This window comes from Euleptes europaea, chromosome 9 (assembly GCF_029931775.1).
Source record: "Euleptes europaea isolate rEulEur1 chromosome 9, rEulEur1.hap1, whole genome shotgun sequence".
NCBI classification, from domain to species: domain Eukaryota; kingdom Metazoa; phylum Chordata; class Lepidosauria; order Squamata; family Sphaerodactylidae; genus Euleptes; species Euleptes europaea.
In genome coordinates this window covers 28,746,541-28,773,963 of record NC_079320.1, presented here as the reverse complement: position 1 = coordinate 28,773,963, position 27,423 = coordinate 28,746,541, and the positions used below count along the sequence as shown (strand labels likewise).

The 27,423-nt window shown below is 41.2% G+C and overlaps 1 protein-coding gene across 1 annotated transcript in view; it reads left to right on the top strand.

Moving 5' to 3' along the window:
- Nucleotides 1-766: 766 nt before the first annotated feature.
- ARSJ (arylsulfatase family member J) overlaps nt 767-27,423 on the top strand; it is a 48,583-nt gene continuing 21,926 nt past the window's right edge. Inside the window, exon 1 of the mRNA XM_056855510.1 lies at nt 767-1,062. Coding sequence (XP_056711488.1) covers nt 767-1,062 — 296 coding nt within the window. The remainder of the gene's footprint in view (nt 1,063-27,423) is intronic.

The following is a 27,423-nucleotide window of genomic DNA, read 5'->3' as shown; positions in this document are numbered from 1 at the left end:
GCTAACCCCTTGCTGTCCTAATACATTTTCAATACATTTACAAAAAGGAAAAGAGGTTATTACAAACTTATTAAATCAGACTGCATAAATGGATCTTCCCTATTCAGGGGAAATCTATCTGGTGGTCCCAAGCGTGCGCCGCCTTGGGCGCTCTCCACTGGAAAGGCGGCCAGGGATTCGGTTGGACGAGGAGCCCTTTTCAGGCACGCAGGCGCACTCCAGGGGACGCCGGGAGGGGGAAGGGCAGCTGGCCAGCAAAGGAATACCTCCCTCCCTCCTTCCCTCCCAGCGCCTCTCGCCGCGTGCCCCGCGGCCGTTGCCCCGTCCAACGGACAGAGGGGCGCGCGCGTGCGCGGGGCTGAGGCAGGCAGGCGGGCGGGCGGGAGTTCCGCCCGGCCGGGCTGGGCGGGAGAGGCAGAGCTCGGCCGCCGGCGCTTCAGGCGGGGTCCCCTCGGCTCTTCCCTGCCAGTGTGACCCGGGGGCTCGGCTGGAGCAGGCCGCCAACACTTGGCCTGGAGCGGGGCAAACGACGCCTCTCCCGGGGCGAGGATGGCGAGGGGACTGGGCGGCGCGGCCGGCCGGGGCGCGCTCTGAGGGAGCCCGCGCCGCCCCGTCCCTCCTCTTGGCGGTTGGCCTCCGCCCTCGGGGGGGGGGGCGCCTGGCATGGGCGTCCCCGCGCTCCTAACCGCCGCCTCGCTCGAGCCCTAGCCCCCCCCCCGCCGGAGGGGGGCGGGTGCGGCGGTTGACCTGGCTTGGCCGAAGGAAAATGCTCGCCGGGGGGTGGCCGGCCGGCTTCCCCGCGCTCAGCCTCCTCACCTGCGGTTACCTGGCGTGGCTGGCGGCGGGGGGGCCCGAGGGCGGGAGCGGGGGGCCGCCCCGCGCCTCCCAGCCGCACCTCGTCTTCATCCTGGCCGACGACCAGGGCTTCCGAGATGTCGGCTACCACGGCTCGGAGATCAGGACGCCCACCTTGGATCAGCTGGCCGCCGAAGGGGTGAAGCTGGAGAACTACTACGTCCAGCCGATGTGCACGCCCTCCCGGAGTCAGTTCATCACTGGGAAGTAAGGTGGTGTTTCAGTGGGGCAGGGGTGGCCTTTCTTCTCGCTTTCTGTCACCCCCTGCTGTGTGTGTGTGTGTGTGTTAAGTGCCGTCCAGTCGCTTCCGACTCATGGCGACCCTATGCATGAAAGTCCTCCAGAATGTCCTAACTTTGACAGCCTTGTTCAGATCTTGCAAATTGAAGGCTGTGGCTTCCTTTATTGAGTCCATCCATCCAACCCCTGCTAGCTAGGGCCATTTTATGCATGGGAGGTTTTGCCTTGGATTTGCCCCTCTCTCGATGCACATTTTTCCCCATCCACATTCCCAAAACTCAACAATAAGCCCCCATGCAGAGTTTTGAGAACTCGGATGGGGAAAAGGTGCATCTAGAGAGGGGCAAATCCAAGGCAAAACCTCCCATGCATAAAATGGCATAAGTACTTGAAGGGCTGTCATATAGAGAGGACGGTGCCGAGTTGTTTTCTTTTGCCTCAGGAGGTCAGACCAGAATCAACGGGGTTGAAATTAAATCAAAACAGTTTCCGTCTTGACATTTGGAAGAACTTTCTAACAGTTAGAGCTGTTCCTCAGTGGAACAGGCTTCCTCGGGAGGTGGTAAGCTCTCCTTCCCTGGAGGTTTTTAAGCAGAGGCTTGATGGCCATCTGCCAGCAATGCTGATTCTATGACCTTAGGCAGTTCATGAGAGGGAGGGCATCTTGGCCATCTTCTGGGCACTGGGTGTGTGTGGGGGAGGTAGTTGTGAATTTCCTGCATTGTGCAGGGGGTTGGACTAGATGACCCTGTTGGTCCCTTCCAACTCTGTGATTCTATACACGCTTTCCCTCTTTCACACAGCGCAGGACGAAAGGGCCTTCTTCACGCTGAAAGTTTTATTGTGAAGCCCTCAGCCAATAAGGAGTTGCCGCTGAGAACTACCCACTTCATAATATTATGATAGGTGATTAACGTGGATATAAACAAAGGCTTCTTGTCACTTCTTTCATACAGACACTGCAGGCAAGTGAGCATCTAGATCCCTTTCAGGGATTGTCTAACGCAGTTGGGTGGCGTGGGAGTGAATTTGTACCAGAAGGACCTTGTTTGCAAAGTTAAACAAAAGTTCAGAATAAATGAATGAAGTGCAAGTTTGTTGCTACAGCTTTCTTTACAAGTTATCAGAATACACTTTTGACTACTATAATTGGCCAAAATTAATGAAGCTGAAATTGCTACCCGAGGTAGTTCTGGTTTTAGTAGAAATCTAAGGTCACTTTCAGTGTCATCCTAAGGAGCCATTACCCTAATCTAAATCAATTCATTTCAGTGGGTTTAGATTAGAGTAACTCTGCATAAAATTGCAGTTTGACAAGAAAGTCTTAAATTGCCTTTTTTTTTTTTACTTTCTATGCCTCTGCAACACCACATGAACTCATATTTAACCATGAATTCAGATGTCAGTATTGTCAGAATCGTAAACATTCATTTTAAACATTTAAATCTTAAACATTTTTTAAAATGAGGTTTATTTCATTTCATACCATATTAACCATATGTTAAATGCTGATGTTAATGGCAAAAATATTAGTTTCTTTGCTTGTGAAAAGACTATAATATGCAGCTTATTACATAGAGCTCATATGTTAGGTTCTAATTATCACTGATTTATTTACTTTATTTATAGGCCACCTTTCTTATAGAGACTCTCACTTTCTCTATCTGAATTCTATGTAAACTGCACTCTTATGATTCAGATTTTTTACTTGTTACCGTATATACTCGCGTATAAGCCGAGTTTTTCAGCCCCAAAAATGGGCTGAAAAAGCCGGCCTCGGCTTATACGCGGGTCAATACGGGGGGAGGGAGGGAGGAGGGAGGGGGGAAACTTACCGCCGTCGCCGCCGCTGGGCCCGTGCCGCTTCCTGCCACCGGGAGCGGCCTGGGACAGCCTCCTGCAGCCGCAGGAAGGCTGCCCCGGCCCCCCCGGCCCCCGCCGCCATTTTTCCCGGGCGGGAGGGGCCTTGGGCAGCCATCCTGCGGCTGCAGGAGGCTGCCCAAGGCCCCCGCCGCCCCCGCCGCCATTTTTTTCGGGCGGGAGGGGCCTTGGGCAGCCTCCTGCAGCCGCAGGATGGCTGCCCCGGCCCTTCCCGCCCCCGCCATTTTTTTCGGGCGGGAGGGGCCTTGGGCAGCCATCCTGCGGCTGCAGGAGGCTGCCCAAGGCCCCCGCCGCCCCCGCCGCCATTTTTTTCGGGCGGGAGGGGCCTTGGGCAGCCATCCTGCGGCTGCAGGAGGCTGCCCCGGCCCTTCCCGCCCCCGCCGCCATTTTTTTCGGGCGGGAGGGGCCTTGGGCAGCCATCCTGCGGCTGCAGGATGGCTGCCCCGGCCCTTCCCGCCCCCGCCGCCATTTTTCCCGGGCGGGAGGGGCCTTGGGCAGCCTCCTGCAGCCGCAGGAAGGCTGCTCCGGGTCCCCCTGGGCCTCGCCGCCGCTTCCTCACGCCGGGAGCGGCCTGGGGCAGCCTCCTGCAGCCGCAGGAAGCCTGCCCAGGCCCCCCTGGGCCGCTCCGCCGCCGGACCCTCGCCGCTGGAGAGCCCTGTCAGGTAAGCCTGCGGGGGGGGGTTATAAGCCGACCCTCGGCTTATACGCGGGTGCCTAATTTTTCCCCATTTTTGGGGAGAAATTAGGCACCTCGGCTTATACGCGGGTCGGCTTATACATGGGTATATACGGTAGATGTTTCGTGCAACTCTTTTGGATAAATGCCAGCTTGCTGTATCCAAAATTCTTAAGGTTTAACAGTCTCTTTATTAAAAGTTATAAATGTATTACCAGTGTCACCAGAATTACTACAGTCAAGCACACTATTATAACTATAACTTTTTAAATGTGTGCAGCATTTGACAACCTTTATCATTCAGCCTGAAAACTGTGTACGGTAGGTTGGTTCCTGTATCACTTTGCATGGTTTTGAAATCAGGGCATTCAGATTCAAGTCTGGTGTGATGCTAACCAAAGTACACTAGCTTCAGTTAATCATGGTCACCTACAAAGATGGACTGAATCTTGTTTGGACAACTTCCTATAGAAGAAAAGAAATGTCATCAAAATGTCTTCCATATCTTTGTGAAACTGAAAACCTTGAAATTTCATTACTCTTCCTAATCTCTCTTTCCAGGACTGTAGGGATCTAGAGTTATGTAGATAGACCATATTAATATCCAAAAGGTAGTGTTTTTCTCCTTTGTCTTTTATTATTTATGGCATGTCTGTCACCATACCAGCTGCTATACAAAAATTAAGAAAGGCATGGCCCTTCCTACACCTTAACATCTAATAACATTTTTTTTCTTATGGTAGACCACCTTCAAAAAAATCCTATTCACAAATGAAATATCCCACCTTGTGGCAACTTTGGTAATTACTTATATTTACTTGTCCATTCATTTATATGCCCTGTGCCATAATTCCATGCCACTGAAAAAGCAAGTTATCAATATCTTTATGTCCTGTTTGCAGGAATGTGTTCTTTGAATGTGTTCATGGTGTGTGGAGTACAATACATGTGAAGAATCATGGCAGTTATCATGGTGCATGAATGTAAAAAATCTGTTCTCATATTAGTATTAGTAAGGATGTTTTAATAAAATAGAAACCACTTTTACTTTTGTTGGAACAACTGGAGACAAAGTAAGAGCCAGTGTTATGAAGCTATGAATAAATGCTCTACAGCCCAGAACTACAATTCACAGTCTGGTAGGCAGTCTTTTCAGGTTGTATGATAGTGATTTGTTCATGTAGCTGTGGAGTTCTAGCTAATGATTTATCCCTTTCAAATTTGAAGAAAGAGGATCAGGGCTCTGAACGGAGGTCTGTTGAAATCCTAAGGAGTTTAGCCTGCCAATCTAGATTGTTAACTAGGAAGCACATACTTTTTAAATTAGGCAAAGAGAGAACTAAAAGAAATTGAAGGGTGGGAAATCATGATTTTAAAAATGAACTGTTCTAGAAATGATTCTGAAATTCCAGTTGCTGTACGTTTAGAAAATACTACCGGAAAACAGAGAGAGAGAGAGAGAGAGAGAGAGAGAGAACAGAGACAGAGAGAGATAGAGACAGACAGATAGATAGATTCATAGTTTATTTGCGGCCCTTGGCCAGATAAAACAAGATTCACGGACTAAAATGTGAGATTTCCTGTACTTCTTTCTTACTTTCTTTGTAATTTGCTAGACTGGCATGATCCAAATTTCTTTGCCATTTTACTTTCAGAACAAGGGTCAATCTAGAAGAAAGGCCACTGCTTGTGCTGTTGTAAGATTTTGAGCATCACTTTACTCGTGAGAGAAATTAATGCAGTGGTCCGATAGTTGCTGAAATCTTTGATGTCTCCTTTTTTGGAAATTGGAATTTAAATTGACTGTTCCCAGTCTGTGGGCCATTGGTTTGTTTTCCATATTTGTTGGCATATTCTTGTCAAGATTTTGATGGACTCCATTTCTGTGGCTTAGAATAGCAGTACTGATGTCCCATCTGCTCCTGGTGATTTATTTCTTCCAGTTGCCCTCATTGCAGCTTTCACTTCACTTTCTAAAACTGTAGGTTCTTCTTCAAAAGATTCTTTTCGGAAGGAGTCTGTCATCCTTTCATCTCTTTTGCATAGTTCTTCAGTGTATTATTCCCTTTTCTTTATTTTGTCCTGTTCGCATAATAGTAAAAGAAAATATGCATATATTTGTCTCTTTTGAGAGCCAGCATGGTGTAGTGGTTATAGTATCAGATTCCTGGGAAGCCTGGGTTGCTCAACAACCACCGAGGTTACAGATCTCTGCCATGCCAACTTATCTCATGCAGTGACTGAGGACACAGTGTAAGAGAGATGTGAGGTATGTGCAGTGTCACACAGGTAACATCTTCTGTCCTACAAGCATGAGATATAGGTCACAGCTAATATACTTTCTTGAAGGGTGAGAGCTGCTAACATCGTATTTCAGCTGAAACTTCTAACCGTTCAAACAAATTAAGGACAATCTTACATAGAACTAATGACAGGTGAACTTCACTTGTCTGAGTTCAGAATAGGTATTGATGAGCTTTTTTTGCAGTGAGAGTTCGGAATAGATTACTCTTAAAATAGAAGAAGTGGTCAAGTGGTTTTGTAATCCATTAGCTTTCTATTGAAGGTTGGTAGAAGTCTGCCTTGAAAGGGGATGAATGGGCTGTTAATTTTCAGGTTTTCCCTGTAGAGACATTTTACCCACTTTTTGTAAAATTCTCAAGTGTTTCTCTTACCAAAGATAGGATGTGACTGTATTTTTGGAATGTTCTTGGATTCTTTTGACCATTGCTATTCAAATGGCAGAGATGGCTAGGTTTGCTTTGGGCTAGCTTAGGCTGGTTCACTAGCTCCAGCAGTGTCTGCAAAAGGTAGAGCTGGCTACAGTCATGCATGTCTTCATAATATGGTTGGATATGAAATCACGCTGTATGTAGGACTGCCTTTGAAGATAGTTTGGAAATTTTAACTGGTACAGAATGTGGCAGCCAGAATTCTAAAGGAGACTCACCACAATAAGCATGCAATTTCTATCTTGTTACAACTATGATATTGAACAACTGTTTCTCTTCAAACTACTTCAAAACTGGTAGCAGGGTCCGCCTTCATCATCTTTTCTCCAAACTAAACCTATCTTGTTCTTTCAGCCTGTTCTCATGGGATATGTATAATAACTCTTTCCCATAATGTGTGCATAATTTTAAAAAATTAGGAACATGTACAATGCTTTCTGCAATAAGGCAAAATGCTCTTGTGTGACGAAGTTGTCAGAAGGCATTTTGTGCCATAAGCATTTATAAGAGCTATAAAATATTTAATAAGAAAACTAAACTCAACTTGATGTGTACCATATGTCTATACACATGGTTGGAGAGTGATCATTTGTGTTATTAATACAACATTCATGATATAATTCATATATAATATTATAATATAATAAGTTCTGATCAGTGGATGCCTTTTCTCTCAATTAAGAACTTCAGGGGACAGACGAAATATGCTTGAAAACTGGCTTGTGACTTGGACTACAGAAAGCTGGAGACAATTAGGTAAAGGTCCCCTGTGCAAGCACCCATAGGGTGACGTCACATCCTGACTTTTACTAGGCTGACTTTGTTTACGGGGTGGTTGGCCAGTGCCTTCCCCAGTCATCTTCCCTTTACCCCCAGCAAGCTGGGTACTCATTTTACCGACCTCGGAAGGATGGAAGGCTGAGTCAACCTTGAGCCGACTACCTGAAACCAACTTCCGTTGGGATTGAACTCAGGTCGTGAGCAGAGCTTTTGACTGCAGTACTGCAGCTTATTTGTGCTTACAGAGTGATCTTTAAAACTGAATTTTTGCTGGTATCATATTATGAAATTTAAAAGTGTAACTTCCAGGAATCATAGCAGATGGTAGCAAAGATCAGATTTTACTGCATGTAGCCTGGTCTCACATGTATTGCTATGGTTGGAAGAATCAGGATGTGGTAACTTTATAAAGCTAAGCTAGTCTCAGCCTGTTTAGTACCACTGAATGGAGGAATTCCTAGGAGCCCTAAGTTCACTGTCTCAAGTTCCATAGTGAAAGAAAGGAAGAACATAAATACTTATCTAGGACTGTGGTGATTTGCAGGAAAGAGATATTTGTGGGGGGGTTGCCTTTTTTTTAAAGTAGAAACTGGTGGCTAATTTAAATCTTGTTGACTTTGGCAGGATTGGAACATGACTAATTTTCTGTGGTTTGGGGTCACTGTGATGAAATGCTGCTGTAATGTTTAACCTGTTTCCATTTTCAAGTGGCATAAAGCATTCCCTATGGAGGGAGAAATGAACGAGGGTGACTTAATCCACTTGATTCTACAGTTCTGTTTGTACTCTTCATCAGTCAGTTGCAAACCTGGTCCCCATAATGATCCACAGCTCCAAAATGCATCTGAACTCTCCTTAGTTTAACTTTTATGCTTTGAGACTATCCTTTTCTGAAGCATTGATCTTCATTATTCATTCCTGGCTGATCAGTGAATAGACTTCAGTTAACAGTAATATGGGAGAGGGAGGTTAACGAGAATGAAGCAGTTCATAAGAGCTTTAAAAAACGGCTGAATTATTAAATTACAGTACTATCACACAAACATGTTACGATTAAAACATAAGAAAAGTCATGCTGGATCAGACCAAGGTCCATCAAATCCTGCAGTCTGTTCACACAGTGGCCAACCAGGTGCCTCTAGGAAGACCACAAACAAGACCACAAACTAGACAACTGCAGCAGCATTATCCTGCCTGTGTTCCACAGCACCTAATATACTAGGCATGCTCCTCTGATCCTGGAGTCAATAGGTATGCATCATGATTAGTATCCATTTTTACCATTAGCCATGAATAGCCCTATCCTCCATGAATATGTCCACTCCCCTCTTAAAGCCTTCCAAGTTGGCAGCCATCACCACATCCTGGGGCAGGGAGTTCCACAATTTAATTATGTGTTGTGTGAAGAAATACCTCCTTTTGTCTGTTTTGAATCTCTCACCCTCCAGCTTCAGCAGATGACACCATGTTCTAGTATTATGAGAGAGGGAGAAAAGCTTCTCCCTGTCCACTCTCTCCATACCATGCATAGTTTTATAGACCTCTATCATGTCTCCCCTTATATATTACGCAAATTGTATTGGGAACAACCCACTGTATCATTATTTTGTATGTTGGATTATTCGGTTTGGATTATATAAATTAAGAGAGTGCCTCATGAGTAGTAAAAATTGCATAATAATCGTGAGTCAGTGGCTACGTTCTGATAATTTTTCCCTTGTGGGTTTTTTGCATAGTCCCTGTACCTTGCCGGCAACATTTTCCTTCCAAATTTCTTGTAGTATCTCTCTGGAGGCTTAATTCCTTCTTCCCTTTCTTCTTAGACATTATAGCAACATCCTAGGTCCCTGGTATCCTGGGAAATGTTTTCTTTTTTTTATTATTTATTTATTTATTTATTTTCTTTCATAAGGATACAGGAAAGGAAAAAGGGAAAGGGGTAAATGTTGGCATAGTAAAAACAAAACAGTATTGTAAGATAATTTCTGATAAAGTATGGTTACAAAGTGACTTTGGTATGTTGTTCTTCTAAATAATCTCTGGTATTTTAAAAATTATAGTTCTTGTTTAACAGTTAACTTGCTAAAAAAAGAAGAAAAAAAAATTTTTTTTTTAAGCAAAGTTGGTTATAGTATTTTAGCATCCCTTATTCGTGCTAATTAGACTTCATATATAAATAAAAAGATGCCCACTTCTCCTGAAATTGCTCGGAAGATTCACTGGATTTAACATTCAGTTCATCAGTCAATTTTGCCATTGTTGCATATTCTAACAGTTTTTCTTTCCAATTATCAATGTCTGGTATATGAGTTTGTTTCCATGTCCTTGCTAAGATTATTCTAGCAGCTGTTGTGGCATATTTGAAAACGTCATGTTGTTTTTGAGGTAGGCTTGACGGTACTATGCTGAGTAGATAAAATTTTGGATCAAGTATAAATTTGATATCTAACATCCGTTGTAGTTCATAGTGAACTCTTTTCCAATATATTTGTAACTTAGGGCAAGTCCACCAAACATGGAAATAGGAACCGTCAGATTCTTGACATTTCCAACACGCACCCTTTTTCCCAGGAGTTACCATCTGAGAAAGCATATTTGGAGTCAGGTACCATCTGTAGAAGGTCTTATACCAGTTTTCTTTCACTTCTTGAGAAACTGTGTATTTCAGTTCAGAGGAGCAAAGTTTTTCCCAGGAGTCGGTATTAATCATTTCTCCAAAATTTTGCATCCACTTTATCATGTTTGTCTTCACTTGTTCTTCTTCTGTATCATATTTCAGGAGGAGCTTATATATTTTTCCTAATATATGTGAATCATTTTTAGATATTAGCTGCTCAAATTCAGTTAGTTCACGGAATGGATGTGGATATAAACAGTCTTTTTGCAAATTTGACTTCAATTGCAGGAAAGTTAACCAGTTCAACTTTTGAAATTTTTCTTGTAATTTGGTCATATTTTTGATTTCTCCCGTAGGCTCTATCATATCTCTGTAGGTAAAATGAACACCCGGTTTTAGTTTGACATTGTCATGATAGGCTTCAGTTGGTGACATTATAGAAGGTGGAGACGGACTTATTCTCTTTTTGTATCTTTTCCAGACTTTCAAAAACGCTAATTTAACATCGCAATCTTCTTGTACTTTGTTTTTTTGAGTTTTTGATTTAGAGTCCCACAGAACTTTATGGAAGCCTTGCCCCAAATCCGCGCGTTCTAAGACAACATGCCGACTTTTAGGTTGTTTAATCCATTCTGTTATCCAGGATAGGCAGGCAGCGTGGTAATATAGTTTGAAGTTGGGCATTGCTAACCCTCCTCTTTTCTTCTCATCTTGAAGGACTTTGAATCTTACTCTTGGTTTTTTCCCATTCCATACAAATCGATTGATTTGTTTTTGCCAATTTTCTAACATCCTTTCGGGAATGTCAATCGGCAAAAATTGAAATAAAAAATTTAATCTTGGAAGAACATTCATCTTTATCGTCGATATCCTTCCTAACCATGAAATGTTCATCTTTGACCATAGATTCAGATCTCTTTCAATTTCACCCCAGATTTTTAAGTAATTTAACCTTAAAAGTGTGTTATTTTGTGAGGATATGTTGACACCTAGATATTTTACTGATCCTTTGGCAATTCGGCATCCAGTAATGTCTTCAATGTGTTTATCTTCATCTGCTGTTAAGTTAAAGGTCAAAATTTTCGTCTTTGTTTTGTTAAGTCTATACCCGGAATATTTTGCATATTCGGAAAGATGATTGTAAACGTACGGGAGTGTTTGTTCGGGATTTTGACAAATTAAGACGACGTCATCTGCATAACTTTTAATTTTGTGTTCTTCATTGCCTATTGATAAACCTTTAATGTTTGGATCATTTCTTATATAATTAGAGAAGACCTCCATTGATAAGTCGAACAAAAATGGAGAAAGAGGACAGCCTTGTCTGGTTCCTTTTGCGATATCGAATTCTGTAGACAGCTGACCGTTAATCAAAAGACGAGCCTTTTGCACCGAATATATCGAGTTGAAGACTCTAAGTAGAGTTTCTCCACAGTCCATTTGTTGTAATGTTTTATCAATAAAGTGCCAGGAAACATTGTCAAAAGCTTTTTCTGCATCCAAGAATATCATTGCTGTTTTTATTGATTTTGACTTTGCGTATTTTATTGCACTGAGAACCAGTCTCACATTATCTCTCATGAGTCTTTTAGGAATGAAACCTGTTTGGTCTGGATATACCAAGTTTCTGATATATTTTTGAAATCTTTTGGTAATTATGGAGACAAAGATTTTGTGATCAATGTTCAATAATGATATTGGTCTATAAGCTTGGGGATAACACTGGTCCGCGGCTTCTTTCGGGATTAGTGAAATATGTGCTTCTTGCCATGATAAAGGAATCTTGCCGTGTTCGATTACCTCGTTGTAAAGAGAAAGTAGAGCCGGAGTTAATTGCTGTTCTAACAGTTTGTAGTATTGTGGTGTTAACCCATCAGGTCCAGGTGCTTTATCTATTTTTAAGTTATTAATGACATCTACAATTTCTTGAGTTGTTATCTTCTGGTTAAGTGTCTCTTGTTCTTCTGATGTGAGTTTGGATAATTGTGCATGATTTAGATAAGTTGAGAGTCCTTGTTCTCGCAATTCGTCCTTCGAATAAAGTTGCTTATAATATTCCAAAAATATTTTTTCGATTTCCTCTTGTTTGTTGTAGGTTATCCCGTCGGCTTTGGCTCCAATTATCTTCCTTTTCTTCTCTTGTTGTCGAAGTTGGCTAGCTAGAAAACGACCAGGCTTATTTGCTCTTTCGAAAATCCTTTGCTTGGCATATTTAACTTTTATTCTAATTTCTTCTGTTTCTATCAACTCTATTTGGTGTTTGGTCATCTTGATGTCATGTAAAATGGTTTTGTCTGGTTTGAGTTGAGCTTTCTTTTCCAGCCTTCTTAATTGGTCTTGTAAATCTTTAAATTTCTTCTGTCTTTCTTTTTTTTTTTTGGAATTCAAGGCTATCATTTTTCCTCTTACAAAAGCTTTACTAGCATCCCATATAACAAGATCAGACATGTCTTCTGTTTTATTAAGAATAAAAAATTCTTTCAAATCACGCTTACATTGTTCAAGTATATGTTTGTTCCGAAGTAATTGGTCGTTCAACCGCCATCTTCTGATCCCAATTTTACCTCTTGTTAAGGTCAATTCGATTGGGTTATGATCTGACAATATCCTGGGTGCGATAAGTATCTTCTCCACACTTGTTGTCATTGATCTAGAGGTCCAACACATGTCAATTCTTGAGTGAGATTTATGACGATTTGAATAAAAAGTATAATCTTTTGTTTTCGGGTTTTTCATTCTCCATATATCAATTAAATCAAATTCTTTCATGAATTTAAAAACGCTCTTCGGAAACTTCCCAGATGTGCTGCTGTGGGTCTTGTCAAACGTAGGATTCACAATTGCGTTGAAATCTCCTATCATTATAATTTCTCCTTGATGGTGTTCAGCGAGATTCTTAAACAGTGTTTGATAAAAAGTTTCTTTGGCAGTATTCGGAGCGTAGATATGTGCTATTGTAAAACAGACACCATCTGGTCCACAAAGAATTAAAATCTGGTAACGTCCGTCCGGGTCTGCTATGTGGGTTCTTACCGTCAGAACTTTCTCGTTGATATAAGTTACAAGACCTCTCTTCTTCACTTTCGCCGATGCCAGATAAGAAGTTCCAAGATGATTTGTATGTAGGATTTTTTCATGATTTTTTTTTATATGGGTTTCCTGGAGACAGATAATATCTTTTTTTTGCTTTTTTAAACTATGAAAAACTCTTTTTCTTTTGTTGGGGGAGTTGAGACCATTGATATTTAGTGATATTATCTGGAGATGATTCATAGTGGAGTTAGAATTCTATTCTATAAGGCAGCTGCTTGGTTTGATTTATCTCCTTCGGAGGCCTTCTTGTTTTTCCTTAATTCTCGCTTCTCAAGGGGTTGTTTTTTCTTTCCCTTCTGAGTTGGTAGAGATTTGCTGGGACCTTCTCCTGGGGAGTCTTCAGAATCTTTTGGATCTATATCTCCTTGAGATTTTAATTCTTCAAGTAATTCTTTGGCTTGGAGTTGATCGTGAATTATCCTTTTCCCTTGCGGCAGGGAAATTTCTAATGAATATGGAATGAGCCAACGAAACCTAATTTGTCGCTTGTCTAATTCTTGCTTCAAATCGTTATATTCTTTCCTTTTTGTTAGGACACTTCTCGGAAGATCGGTTAGGATCTGTATAGAATTCCCCTCCCAAATCAGTGGGTCGTCTCTTTGTGTCTTCAACAGTAGGTCTCTGGTTCTTTTGTGGACAAACCTCACCAGTATATCTCTTGGTTTTTTATACTTGGTGGCATAGAATGAGTTTATTCTGTAGCAGTATTCCAGGAGAGTATCGTCTTCTTCAAAATCGTAGTTGTCATGGAGAAGTGTCCTGATGTCAGATTCTAGGGTTTCTTTCCCGAAATGTTCAGGGAGCCCACGGAATTTAATGTTCTTATCTCTAAGCCTCACTTCATGAGCGTCAACTTTGGTTGTAAGATCTTGAGTTATTTTTGATTGTTCCAAAAGTTCTGAGGTATGATGTGTTACTGATGTCTCAATTTCCTCTTGCTTCTGTTTAATTCTAACAATTTCTTGTGAATTGAGTTCAAGTTTCTCTTCGACCTTGGAGATACTTTGGAGAACCTTTTGTTCTGAGTCTTGTATTGATTTCTGTAAGGAAGTTTTCAAATCCGATATCATCTCTTGTGTGCGTAAGAAAAAATCTTGAGTTTCTTTTGCCATGGCCAGGCTTTTATTTTTTGTATCTTGAGTAATCTCTAATGTGGGTTTAAATTTTGCAACATCCACCTCTTGTTCTTCTTCTTCTGAGACTACAAATTCTTCTAAGAATTTTTGTTGTTGTTTACCTTTCAACTTCTGGGATTGTCGGTGTGCAAAGCTTGTAAATCTCTTCCTCATAGTAGATTAAGAAAAGCCTAAAAAGTTGTCGATTCCTGTTACAGACGTTATAAAATTATGATAATCTAACCACTTCCACGCCCACAACCCAAAAATATAATATATTTGGTCTAACAATTCATTGGTTTGCTATGTTCAGTATATTAAATCAGATCACGAAGTTAATTCATGTAGTTTTTAAAAATAAGGCTAATTATGTTACATTACAGTTGTAAGATTAAACAGCATGTAGAGTATCACTGGTAGTTCATTGATTATCTTCCATAAAACTTAGCTATAGTTGTGTCAGAATTAATTGTTATTTTTTTTTTGAAAAATTAAATTGTAAAATTCAAATAGAAAAAAATAGAACCAATGTCTCTGTATTGTATTGAGTGGAGATGGATGGAAAGGGTTAACTGCAGTTAATTCGACGTCCACAAGAGGGCAGCAAAGCGTTCATTAGATTCACAACAGGAGAAACAAAAGTTAATTTTTCCAGTCAGGCGCCATTTTTCTTCTTATAATCAAAACCTTGCAAAAAATATATATATTTATAAAAATAAAAAGGAGAAGAAAGAAGATGAAGCTGGGGCGTGGAGCTAAATCCAGTTAAAACGATGTTGCTGTGAGGGGGGGATCAGAGATGAAACAGGAGGGTCGGGATGTTCAGCTGGGGTTTTTGCTGCTACCGCCGCGCCGCCGCCGCCACCGCCGCCTCTCTGGCCGGTCTCCTACGGCCCGCCCTGGCCCCGTCCGTCCACCCGCACCCGGGTGGGCCGACAGATTCAGGGCAGCCGCGCAGAGACCTGCGGAAGATTGCAGGAACGATCACGGAAGGGAAGATTTACAGCCGTCTCCAGCCTCCAGCCTCCAGCCCGATTTATTCAGCCGCAGAAAGTTTTTCCCCCCCCTCCTCCTCCTCTCTTCTCCCGTCTAGCTGTCTTCGCTCAAGACGCGACCCCTCAGCAGGTAATCTGACTTGATTTAGTATTAGGATAAGTTCTGGATTGGTTCAGTTTATTAGTTTGTTTTTTGTTATAGTAAAAAGGTTGTTTTAAAAAACGGAAGTGGGGGGGGAGGAAAAAGTGGAGCGGATGGCCGCCATGGTCTCAGTAGACTCACCCCCAGCTGCGACCTTCTTCACCAGACGCTCAAGGCGTTTTGCTGGCAGTTGGAGCCCCGGAGATGGTCCGGGGGGGCTTCATGGAGAATCTCTCCTGTTCAGCCCGCTCCCCCCAAGCCTGGGGGGGGTCTCCTCGGAGGCAATTGGGATCCGCGAGAGAACTCGCGTCTGGCTAGCTCAGTCTCCGCCCGGAAGTTTTCTGAGATCCTTAATATATCAGGCACTTTGGGAACTACACAACCCTGGGCACCTTGTGCACCATACAGTCTCATGAGAATGCTCAGCAGTGCAGTTTTGAAATGACTGATGTCCATAATAAGAAAGAATTATGTTGACCTGATAAATATTTCCTGTTGTCCTTAGCACCAAGAAGACTACAATTATATATTTAAGAACAAAAATAAAGTTTTAATTTGAATTGTGAACAGCTTTTAGATGACATGGAACTTAATCCATAAAGCCATCAAGCAATATGATTTGGAAAGTTTGTACACTGAGCCTGGTGAATATAAACTTTTGCATCACAAGTAATCAAAAGGCTAGTTTAATATTCTTCATCTATTCTTCTGCATGGATACTGCAGTGGATTCTGTCAATGCGCATCCAGTCTATTGTAGATAAAATCATGAAAATAGTGGGAGGATACAAAGGAATACAAAGAAAGTTACGGTAGTTGTCTGATACGAAGGAAGTTAGTCCTGCTTAAGTAGAAATGTTTTAAAAAATTAAGTGTTTGCATTATGAACCTCTGTGTTGGAATTAACTTCTTCCTGTTGCTACAAGGAAAATGTCAACCATGATGAGGCTGAAAGTTATTGTTTTTCTTTCTTCTTTGCTTTGTTTTCTGGAAGCATCCTGAAGCTAACCAGCCTTCTATATTTATTTCTGCAAATATTCTTTATTGGAGCCAACCTGTCCTTCCAGTTAGAGAAAAATGTATGGGTAAAAAAGTGTGTCCACAGATAACTGTACATGCACTTTGGGGCTTATTTATGTCAGTCAGATGCTGCTTATTGGCAGGTACCCATGCATAAAGGCAGAATGTATGCAGTTTTACTAATACAGCTCCGCACAGTGAAAACCCTTGCATCCAACAGCCTTTCTATTTACCTTGCACAGTTGTGGTAGAGCATCTGCTTGGCATGCAGAAGGTCCCAGGTTCAATCCCCGGCATCTCCAGTTAAAGGGACTAGGCGAGCAGGTGATGGGAAAGACCTCTGCCTGAGACCCAGGAGAGCTGCTGCCCGTCTGAGTAGACAATACTGACTTTGATGGACCAAGGGTCTGATTCGGTATAAGGCAGCTTCATGTGTGTTCATGTGTGTTCAAGTCAAAGCTAACTTTGTATCTGACAGAATGAGCTTTGACTCACAGAAGCTCATACCCTGAAAATTTAGTTGGTCTTTAAGGTGCTAGTGTACTTGAAGCTAGTTTAAATGGATAGATGAGTATATTGCAGAAAGAAAACAAGCTTTGATTTGTGATCAATTTCTCTATGTCCTGAATATTCATTGATTTTCTTCTACAGTACTACTTGCCACCCAAAATAGATTAAGTGCATATAATCCAGGAACACATTCACAAGTCTCCTGTGATGGACAGGTGGCAGTCCTGCCCTTTTTTTATTTTTTTTGCATCATGTACCAACCAACCCCAACCACCCCCAACCACCCCGTCAACAAATTTTGAATGTGCAAAGCCATAGAAACATCTAACCGGGAGAGAATGTAAGGGCAAAAACCCATGTGAGGTTTTGCCTTGAATTTGCCGCCCTCTAGATCATTGGTTCCCAACCAGGGGTCCGTGGACCTCCAGGGGTCCGCGAGAACTAAATTAAGGTCCGCGAAACAAAGTTATAAACCCATAATAAATTAATAATTTCAATTAAAAGTTCTCTATTATAAAATATATATTCAAATGTTATTCTAAGTTTAATGTTTAACTAACAGTTGTGATTAAAGTTTATTTTTAAATTCTCCGAATTTTTATTTTGAACCTTGGGGTCCCTGCACCGATCAAAAAAGTCCTAGTGGTCCCTGGTCAAAAAAAGGTTGGGAACCACTGCTCTAGATGCACATGTTCCCCATCTGAATTCTCAAAACTCTGCATGGGGGCTTATTTTTGAATTTTGAGAATTTGGCTGGGAAAAATGTGCATTTAGAGAGCTGCAAATCCAAGGCAAAACCTCCCATGTGTTTTCGCCCTAAGACTGCTGAGGAGGGGAATTGGGAGTGAGCTATCAATTTCAGTGGTACTTCAGGGAAGAAAAGGTCTGGTCACTGAGGGTTTTGAAGTCTGGTTCAGGTAAAGCAAACTGGTTGTTTGATTAAAGACCCTGAGGAAAAGTAATCTTAATAGTAAGTCTATCTTATGAGGGAAGTAGACTGGAGACCCCTTTATTGTTGTGACCATAAATCCAGGAATACCATTCACAAGACCTCCACAATTATGAGAGGAAGTGAATAAAATAGCTCTTAGACAAATACATAATTTTTAATGCTGCATAAAGGTAAGGGTCCCCTGTGCAAGCACTGGGTCATTCCTGACCCATGGGGTGACGTCACATCCCGACATTTCCTAGGCAGACTTTGTTTACGTGGTGGTTTGCCAGTGCCTTCCCCAGTCACCTTCCCTTTACCCCCAGCAAGCTGGGTACTCATTTTACCGACCTCAGAAGGATGGAAGGCTCAGTCAACCTTGAGCCGGCTACCTGCATACTACTGAATTTTATTGGAATGTTATATATTATAGATAATATTACTTGGCAATGTTGGCTTTCTCTCTGTCACTGAAATATTATTTTGTGTCATGTGGCAGAATTCATCAGGCCCTACTGAGACCATAAAAGCTAGAGAGTACATATTTATTCTAAGGTTGCATTCATATGATGCTGTGCAATATCCCCCTATTGATACAGCCGTGCATCACATGGTCTGTGAAACTATTGCTTTGCTTATGAACATGTAAGAGCCCCTTCCAAGTCAAATCAATGTCTCATTCTATGCTTTATTGTCACTAGATCCAGATTTTTGAGAAAGCTTATAGCTTGTTCATGGAGGAAAGGGGTATTCATAGCTATTAGTTGGAATGGATACTAGTCATGCTGCATACCTATTATCTCTAGTATCAGAGGAGCATGCCTATTATATTGGGTACGGTGGAACACGGGCAGGACGGTGCTGCTGCAGCCATCTTGTTTGGGGGCTTCCTGGTTGACCACTGTGTAAGCAGACTGCTGGACTTGATGGGCCTTGGTCTGATCCAGCAGGGCTTTTCTTATGTTCTTAGAGTTTGCCATTTTTTTGGCTCTGACAGTGCATGATTCAGTAATACTCTGAACATTAAAAATGATTCAGGCATTTTTCTAAGAAGAGCAGGAATAGAAAACCCTGAGAAAAATGCACCAGTACTTTAAAGATTCCCAACATTGTTCAAGCTAAAACAGCTTTTCACGAGGAGACGAGGCACAATATAACCAAGTTAACCCCTTTTGTCCCAGTTTTTTCCATGGAGAGGTTTGCAGTGGCATCCTACACAGAGTTATTCCAGGAACCCAGTGATCTCTTGAATAATGCCATATAGAATTACACTGTGAATCACCTCGATATTAGCACTGCTTAAAAGTGCTTAACCCTGGCTAGATTGTTCCCATAGCCTTTTGTACATAATGTGCCTGTGAACAGATTTTTATTTTGGCAAATAATGTCCTAAAACACTATCAAGAATTCTAAAAAAATGTTGGCTTGCTCAGAAGGCATGTAAAAGAGAGCAGATATGGCATTATATAAGCTGAAGTAATAGTACCTTCAGAACTATAGTTCAGTATAGAAGTTTTTGTTATATGATCAAACCATTATCCAGTTCATGTCACCAGTGCACAAAACATGTATAGCTTACATGGATTTACCTATCCCATACTACCATACAAAGAATGATAAGAAGACATGTTATATGTTAGTGGTGGACTCATCCATTATTACAGCTCCTTTCCTAAGCCTCTTAATAACTTCCACCCAAAGCCCCAGTACTGTTTATTTCTAACATCTCAACTGGCCACTTCTCAAGTTGGGACCAAATGGGTAAGAACAACAGCTGTGAGCATCCTAATGTTCTCTGTTATGGCTCCCACCTTGTGGAATGGCCTTCTTGACAAGGTCAAGAAGACTCCCACCCTCCTATTGTTCTGCGGAATGTATAAAATGAAATTATTCAAAAGAACATTTTAATGAGTGAATATGGTTGTAGTTAATTGTTAATTGTTGCAGTGGAATTGTTTCCATTGTGTATATTAGGCTGTATTTATTGCATTGTTTTCTAATTTTGCAATCCAGCTTTGTTACATGGTCCGTTGCATGTAATATGATGTTTCATTGTATTGTTGTCCAGTCTTATAACTCTTGCTTTACTGTGAGTTTTAGTGCAGTATTCTCTAATTTGGGTTTACAGTTACTATGGAGTAATGGCTGGTTATATGTATTATGTTGTTCTTACTACATTGTTTTCTGTTGCAGTCCACACTGAGTCTCAGCAAGAAAGACAGACTATAAATGAAGTAGATAAGTGGGAAGGAAACAAGGTGCTTCGGCATTCCTTTTATATATGTTCAGTCTGTGATACCTCATTGTCTAGCAGTATATGAACAATTGAAAGGATTACAGGCACTCAGATGTCAAACAGTAGCTACCTGCAAGAAGTTTCGACCACCTTTCTAATTCTGTATCCCATGAATAGTACCACTCCATGAGTGGTTTTCCCTGACTGAATCTATCCCGGAAGCTGGAACGTGATTTTGGACCAAAAGGGATCCATATTAACATTTTATTTATTTATTTATTTAATTATTGTGGGTAACATAATCTAAAGAGCCCCGTGGCACAGAATGGTAAGCTGCAGTACTGCAGTTCAAGCTCTGCTCACAACCTGAGTTTGATCCCAATGGAAGTAGGTTTCAGGTAGCCGGCTCAAGGTTGACTCAGCCTTCCATCCTTCCGAGTTTGGTAAAATGAGTACCCAGCTTGCTGGGGTTAAAGTGACTTTTTATATGTATTATATCCATTCTTCACCGTCGAATAACTCTAACCAAAACAGAGTTTTAGAGGGCCTGCAATAAGGCCTTCCTGAATCTGCTGAGGATTGAATTTCTTTACATTGGCTTTGCAGAATTATGTGCTTCCCTGGTTTATTTGGGAAGCTAATTCTGTTAGGAATTCCTGGGGTCACATTGGGCTGTCCAAGCTTCTTATATTTGAGTGTGTTTTCATGGAAAGGGGGAGGGGGATAGCCAAGGTAACATGACTAATACAAATATGCTGTGCAGAATTTTAGCAGGTTGCTTCACTGTAGTTTTTTTAGGGCCTTTGAGGAGCACCAGAACATGTCAGCCCTGGCTTCTGCTTTTGTTGTTCCATTTATACTTTCAGCTGGCAGACTCTGAAGTCGGTCTCTTCTCCTACACAACCTTTTTGATGCTAGTCTGTACAAATGTCCTTCTACTCTGAAAAGTTTCTTAAGTTAAAAATAATATTTTCTTAATCAACAAATATCTTCCCAGTATGTGATGAATCATCTCTGCTCATCATAGCAACAAAAGCCCCAAAACAAATTCATCAGTGTTATCCATGGGGCTAAAAGGACGAATTAAACAAAAACAAAAACACTGTCCTTCAGTGTTACTCCTCTGAAGATGCCTGCTGCAGCTGCTGACGAAACGTCAGGAAAGAAAATACCAAGACCACGGTCACACAGCCCGGATAACCTACAAGAACTGAAGAATGTTTTTTTTTATTTATGTTGAGTGGAATGCAGAACATCTAAACAAAGGATGTTAAGAGCAATCAATATAATGACACTGAAAGTGATAAAATACAATTAAATGAGGGCTGAGTTACACTTTTCCCCCCCAGGTTTTTGCAGGTTTTGCAAAATCTGGTCCACTGAATTTTTTTAATTTCTAGAAAAAGCATAACGTGGAGTGGACATGAGGCAATGCACAGTCTCCATTGCAAAGATGGTGACAAGCAACTAGCAGCACAAGACCAGTGGATGTTATAAGAATTGCTTAACTGATATGCATACCCAGCAGTTCTTATGGAAATTCCATTGGATACTTTGCATGAGGACACAGTGCTGATTCCCATCCAGATGTACATCTGTATTCAATTTGCATATTTGGTTCCCAGTCCAACAAGGGAATCATCACATGGAAGTGTGCTTTTTTGGACATACCCCTGGTTTATACATGAAAGGATTGTGGGAGAGATTCATGTGTTAGCACTTCATGCATTACAGTTTTTCCAATTAGAAGCACAAAAACCTCCCAAATCAGCAAAATAAAGAGAGAAAAAAGGCCTTAAAGCTTGGCTGGGATTGGTTTTATCTAAATGTAGCAAAAATGATATTAGCACAAAAGCCAGCACAGCCTAATGTAAGTGTATGCATGTCCCCATTTATGTGCATATGGGGCAGCCACTTTAACATAGTTCAAACTCAGCAAAAACAGTTTATGAGCGCTTTTTGGGGGTGGGAATGCCTACCCCTCCATTCAGTTCAGTTAAAAATGAGCTAGAAAGAAAGGGGAGCCTTTTGTTATATTTAATAAATTGAGGTAATGGCAATTAGCACAAAACACCTGAAAATGTTCAGAACTGTTTGTTTGTTTGCTGCCTTTCTTCCTTATGGAGCTCAAGGTGGCTTACAAACATAGATAAAACACATAGGATTAAATACATAAAACCAACATTTAAAGTCATTACTCAGGACTGGTACTAAACTATCTAATTAAATAAATATTGATATTGGCAGTACATTCCTGAGGTGTGGGGGAGTTCCCTGGAGGTGGCATGATCCGCTGACAGTGTAAGTGGCCTTTTATCACAGAATAAGAGACACTTATGCTGGCAGCAGGGGCAATTCTGTTGGTGCCTGGGCACTGCAGAGCTGCACGCTGCCCCTCTGATGCCGCAGTCTTTCTGGAACCTAAATCCCGGAAGAGAGATGCGGCGCCAGCGTGTGGGGGGGGGGGCATTCCTAGGGGTGGAGGTGACAGTAGTCAGCTTCCATAGCCTCTCCAGCCCAGGAACGCCCCCTCTAGAACGCCTCCTCGCTGTTTGCTGTGGGGGGGAGCACCCATTTTCTCTTAAAACCTTTTAAGAAGGCTTTTTGAAACCTTGCGGCAGCCGGGGAACCTCTTTGGAGGCGCTGCGGTGGCGCCTTGGCTATGTTGTCCCCTGCCGCCGCAAGGCTCAGGAATGATCAGTGGGTGATATAAAACTCTTGTCTTTTGAGGCTACGGTGTAAGATGCTGGGACCCAGTTGGGTTCACCTTTTCTTCATGCTTCACTGATTTACTACAAGTGCTGGAATTCAGTTCTTCAGTTACCATAAGCTTCTCTTTTCCATAACAGTGTAATACAGTACCCTTTACTATGCAACCTGATATGATGAGAATGAGGTGGGTTTTGAAAAGCAGATGTTAATTCACATGTATTGTATCCTAGACTCAAATCTGTCTAAACGAGTATGTTTGTTGGACTCTCCTTGTTAGACATAGCCAGTGTGCCATTAAGCTGGGTAGAACATGTCAGGTTGATAGCAAGGGAGCCATTTAAGCACCCCATTCAGCTCCTTTGTATAGCAATCCCTGCATTTATGTGTGCGTACCCCTATAAAAAGAAATATACAGTATTGAAGAGAAGTGTGTGTTGGAATATATGAGGCAATGATACTGTTCCTGGGTGGAATGTGTTACTATTTTATTTCTTTTAGTATTTCATGCTTTCCCAATGGTCCCAGGGTTTGCAATGAGATAAGTAAAATGTTACTACAGTGTGCTACTGCAGAATGTTAAAAGCAGGTGATTAAAACAAACGTTTCCCTTGCTCAGCTCAGCTTAGTGATGGTACTGCCAAAAATAGTGGAGGGCAAAGAGAAGGCAAGTCTGTTTTACCTGTGAGTTCTTGGAGGTGGGTGGGTGCAGCAAGCGTATCTACTTTTTCATCATCTGCATTTCTTCCTGTGTCAAGCTGCCAAATGAGAGGTGTGCTTGTGCTCTGACATTTGCCTCCCTTCTCCCCTGTAGTAGTGACAAAAGCAAAGCAAGAAAAAGAAGAGTTGGTTTCGATAAATTTTCCAGATTATACTGAAGCTTGTGAGGAACCAGCTTTCTGTTGGCCCTGATGGCTAAAAAACCTTAACATTGGTTTTGAGGAGTTAGGAAAACTAGTCTTTGTTGTGGATATTCTGTGTCTGTCACTCTCAGTGAGGGGCCCCTCATGCATTTTCCCCTGAAGAAGTCTTTCTGAGAAGTGACAATTGTTGGTCTTTGAGCCCCCATGTCTTATTTCTATAAATACTAAACAGTCTTCTCAACAGGCAGAAGGAAGTTACTGAATCTAGTGTGAAACTATTGTGATTGTATCCCTCAGTAAGGTATCATGCTTGTCATAGGCACTTGAACTCATTTTCTAAACAATAAGCAAGAGAGTTGTGTCTAATGAAAAGGCAGAGGTGGTGGCTCTACCACATTACTTGGCTTTTGGGGGTGCCGAGTAACTCCCTCTGCAATTCTGCCTGGTTTTGGGCTTCCAAACATCCTCCTCTGCCAGCCCTACAACTCCGCCTGCCACCTAGGGGTGTCAAATACTGCTGGTCCTGCAAATAGAATTTTAACTAATATAAGAAAACTGTTAGATCAGAATTTTGTAAGTAGAAAGTGCCCAAAAGATTAATTTGGTAGTAAAAACAGTTTATATAAGGAAATTATTTTAGTTTGGCTGAACATGGCCTACATAGTTTTATGTCTCACAGCTGATAAGCAAATGGCACAAGGCTTATGGAAACTATTTTAATTCCACTGTTCCCTGGCCTGTGTTATACCAGCGCTGCCTGTCACAGATAGCTTTGTAATGTGGTAATAACTGCATTTTTTTCCTTCTGGATCAGCTGCACTTTGAAATTATAAATTACATTATTCAGTGGCTCCTAAGGAAAATAGGATCATATCAACTGCTTAAATACAAAGTGTTCTACATTCTGATCTGGAGAAGTGGGGTACACATGGCTATTTGTTTATTTTATGTGATACCTTTTCCAACAAGCTATCCAAGGAAAGTAGTGACAACAAATTAAACTCTCTGTCTTGAGAAACAGAATTGAACAAAGGTGGGGAAGGGTCACTGTACATTGGAGAATAAGGCAAAACTAAAGTAGTTGTGATTAAAAATATAACTTGAAATTGCCTTTTTTTCCTGTCAGAAGTAAAAATCCTGGCACATTTTGAAAATCTTCCTAAGGGGAATTTTTCAGATCAAAAATATGTAGCTTCTCCTTCCAGTTTAACAGAGGAGTTGTCTTCTTATGTAAAGAGGAAGTTTTATATTAAATTTTAATTACATCATTTTTTGCTTTATCTTTCACTTCTATGCATGGAAAGGTGGAGACTGTAAAAAGGAGGGGAACAAGAGTTGAAGTAACAGATATCAAACTAGGAAATGCTGGTGGCTCCTCACAAAATACAAACAAAAGAAAACCCCACCCTGTGAAATTTCCCAGTTGGTACATCTATAATATACAATAGCATTTGCCAACATTCTGTTACACTTTAGGGTGACTAAGAAATGGAACTTGGCATGGGTCTGTGTAAATAGCAGAGGGATTCCCTGAAGGCATAATAGATTTAGCACCCACCTTAATGTTCTCACTGAGTTAATTCCTTTACTGCCTCCTACATAAGTAAATAGCTGCCATTAATTCTTATGTGGAAAGTAAAGCATTGAATTTGGGAACACAAAAAAGAGAATGGGAAGGATGCTGTATGGAAAGAAAAGAGCTAGGAGTATGAGGACAAACCAGCATCAGAGAAAGGTTGTGTCACAGAATACGAGAAAGGTGGTACAGAGGAGAAAAAGTCAGGTAAACATTGGATGAGTGAGATTAGAAAGTATGAATTTCCACTAAGCACATAGAGAAGTATGAGGGCTTTATGAGAGTTGACTTGTACATTCAGAAGATTCCAAAATAAGCCTATTAAAAATTACTTTAAAAATGGTAGTCACAACTTCAAATATGCTTTTGAAGAACCCTCGTGGAGTACCTTTTATAAAACCAAAATACCCGTTTCTCAGTAAAGCATAACAGAATGCTTCATGATAGAATAGGTACAAATCATTTAAATATAGAGGCAGATTATTACAGTATCCAAACATGCTTATTATTTAGGAAATCAGAATCACTTGGCATTCACATTATGAAAGGAAAAAAGATTATTTCTTGAAGCTCTCTTAGGGAAGAAGACTTATAATTGCATAATTACAGAAATTCAAGAGTCCATCAATAACTATCAGTTTATCAGAGACCGTAATTTGCCATTCCATCCAAATTGTCAATCTAATTTGTGCTTCTGTTCCAAACCAAGATTACAAAACAAGTTTGCAACATGGGCTATGATCTTCGATTGGAAGGGAAGTGCAAGCTATGGTTTGCTGGTTCTGATGTAACAGCAAACTGGTCTGCACTAATGTAACAAATTCAATAACAGCACTGAGGAAGGACTATATGAGCACACTGCTTGTTCTCATATTTTGTTTGTTTTAAAATTTATGTCCTACTCTTAAAATAGTTGAATACACTAACAATAAGCACTAACAGTATATTTGTATAGCAAGTTAACAGTCCAACTATGTATAAATAAAAAGAGAAATCAGACAACAAAGAGAATACAGTCATCATTAGTTATGACTTCAACCTGCCCTCTCAAATAATACAGGCTTGCATCCCTCCCCTAGTGCTGGGAGGGAAGGGGCTTTTCTCACCACTGTTGGAAATTCCAAAGGGTTGAGTGCCTATGGAGAAGACTCTTCCACATGTAGCAGTAAGATGAGGCAGTTGAGAACAATATTCATTGAGAATGATGAGGTTTTCTCCCTTGAGTTCATGATTAGGATTGCAGTCACTCATATTCAAAATTGTGGGAAGGAACTGTTATGATCTATGCCAGATTTAAAATGATGCTATTTTAGTAGAGAGAATGTTTTGAAAAAACGTATCGTGACCAAATGGAAGAAAGCAATTGGACAATATTACACAGATAACATCTAAAAAGACTAAACGTTTTTTGTTTCCATAGTAACTGTGACTATCTTCAAATAAAATTTAGGTAGTAATGTTTAAGTTTTCATAATGGTTGACAAATCATTTTGAATTATAAAATATAGGCATAGAGTTGATAGATGCCAACATGTTCACCTGGAAAATTATGCTTTTTCTGATTTCGCTTAACTTGCTTATATTTCTGCTTTGAAAAAAACAACTGTATTTGGAATTCACCGGAAGAAAGGCTGTATGAATAGGCTATATAGTTTAGTGCAACAGGGAATTATGAGGGGAAATTATAGGTGTATATCAGTGTCCTTTTTATTCTTTTTATTCTTAACTCTTAAATTCCAAAGCTTAGGCACTACAACCATGGACAGCCAGTGTAGAGCAGTGGTTAAGAGCGGTGGTTTGGAGTGGTGGACTCTAATCTGGACAACCTGGCTTGATTCCCCACTCCTCCACATGAGCGGTGGATGCTAAACTGATAAACTTGCTTAGTTTCCCCACTCCTCCACATGAAGCTAGGTGGGTGACGTTGGGCTAGTCACAGTTCTTTTAGAGCTCTCTTAGCCTCACCTACCTCACAGGGTGTCTGTTGTGGCGAGAGGAAGGTGATTGTAAGCCTGTTTGATTCTTCCTTAAGTGGTAGAGTAAGCGGGCATATAAAAACAACAACAACAACAAAACAACTATTGTTGCTCTTTGTGCTGGCAAATCAGCAGCTGAGTGGGACGGACCCACACAAGTCACTTTACTCATGCAGTTCTGATTTTTAGATGTTATGGTAGTGGCATTGAATGGAGTCATGGAAAAGCAGCTCCTATACAGGGACAGCTGAAAGGGGGCTAATCTGAGAAATGTACTCAGTTTGATGAGAAATTGGTCCTTGGAACTAAAAGTGTTATTCAGCATTGAACAGAAGTTTTATAGACCTTTATTTGTAGACTTCGTTGTCACATAGGAGTTTGCAGCCTACCAACATAGTTTTGTTCCATGAAGGCTTCAGGAGATAACCATTATTGTTACATCAGGATATTAACCACAGTTTATAAAACAAATAGGAA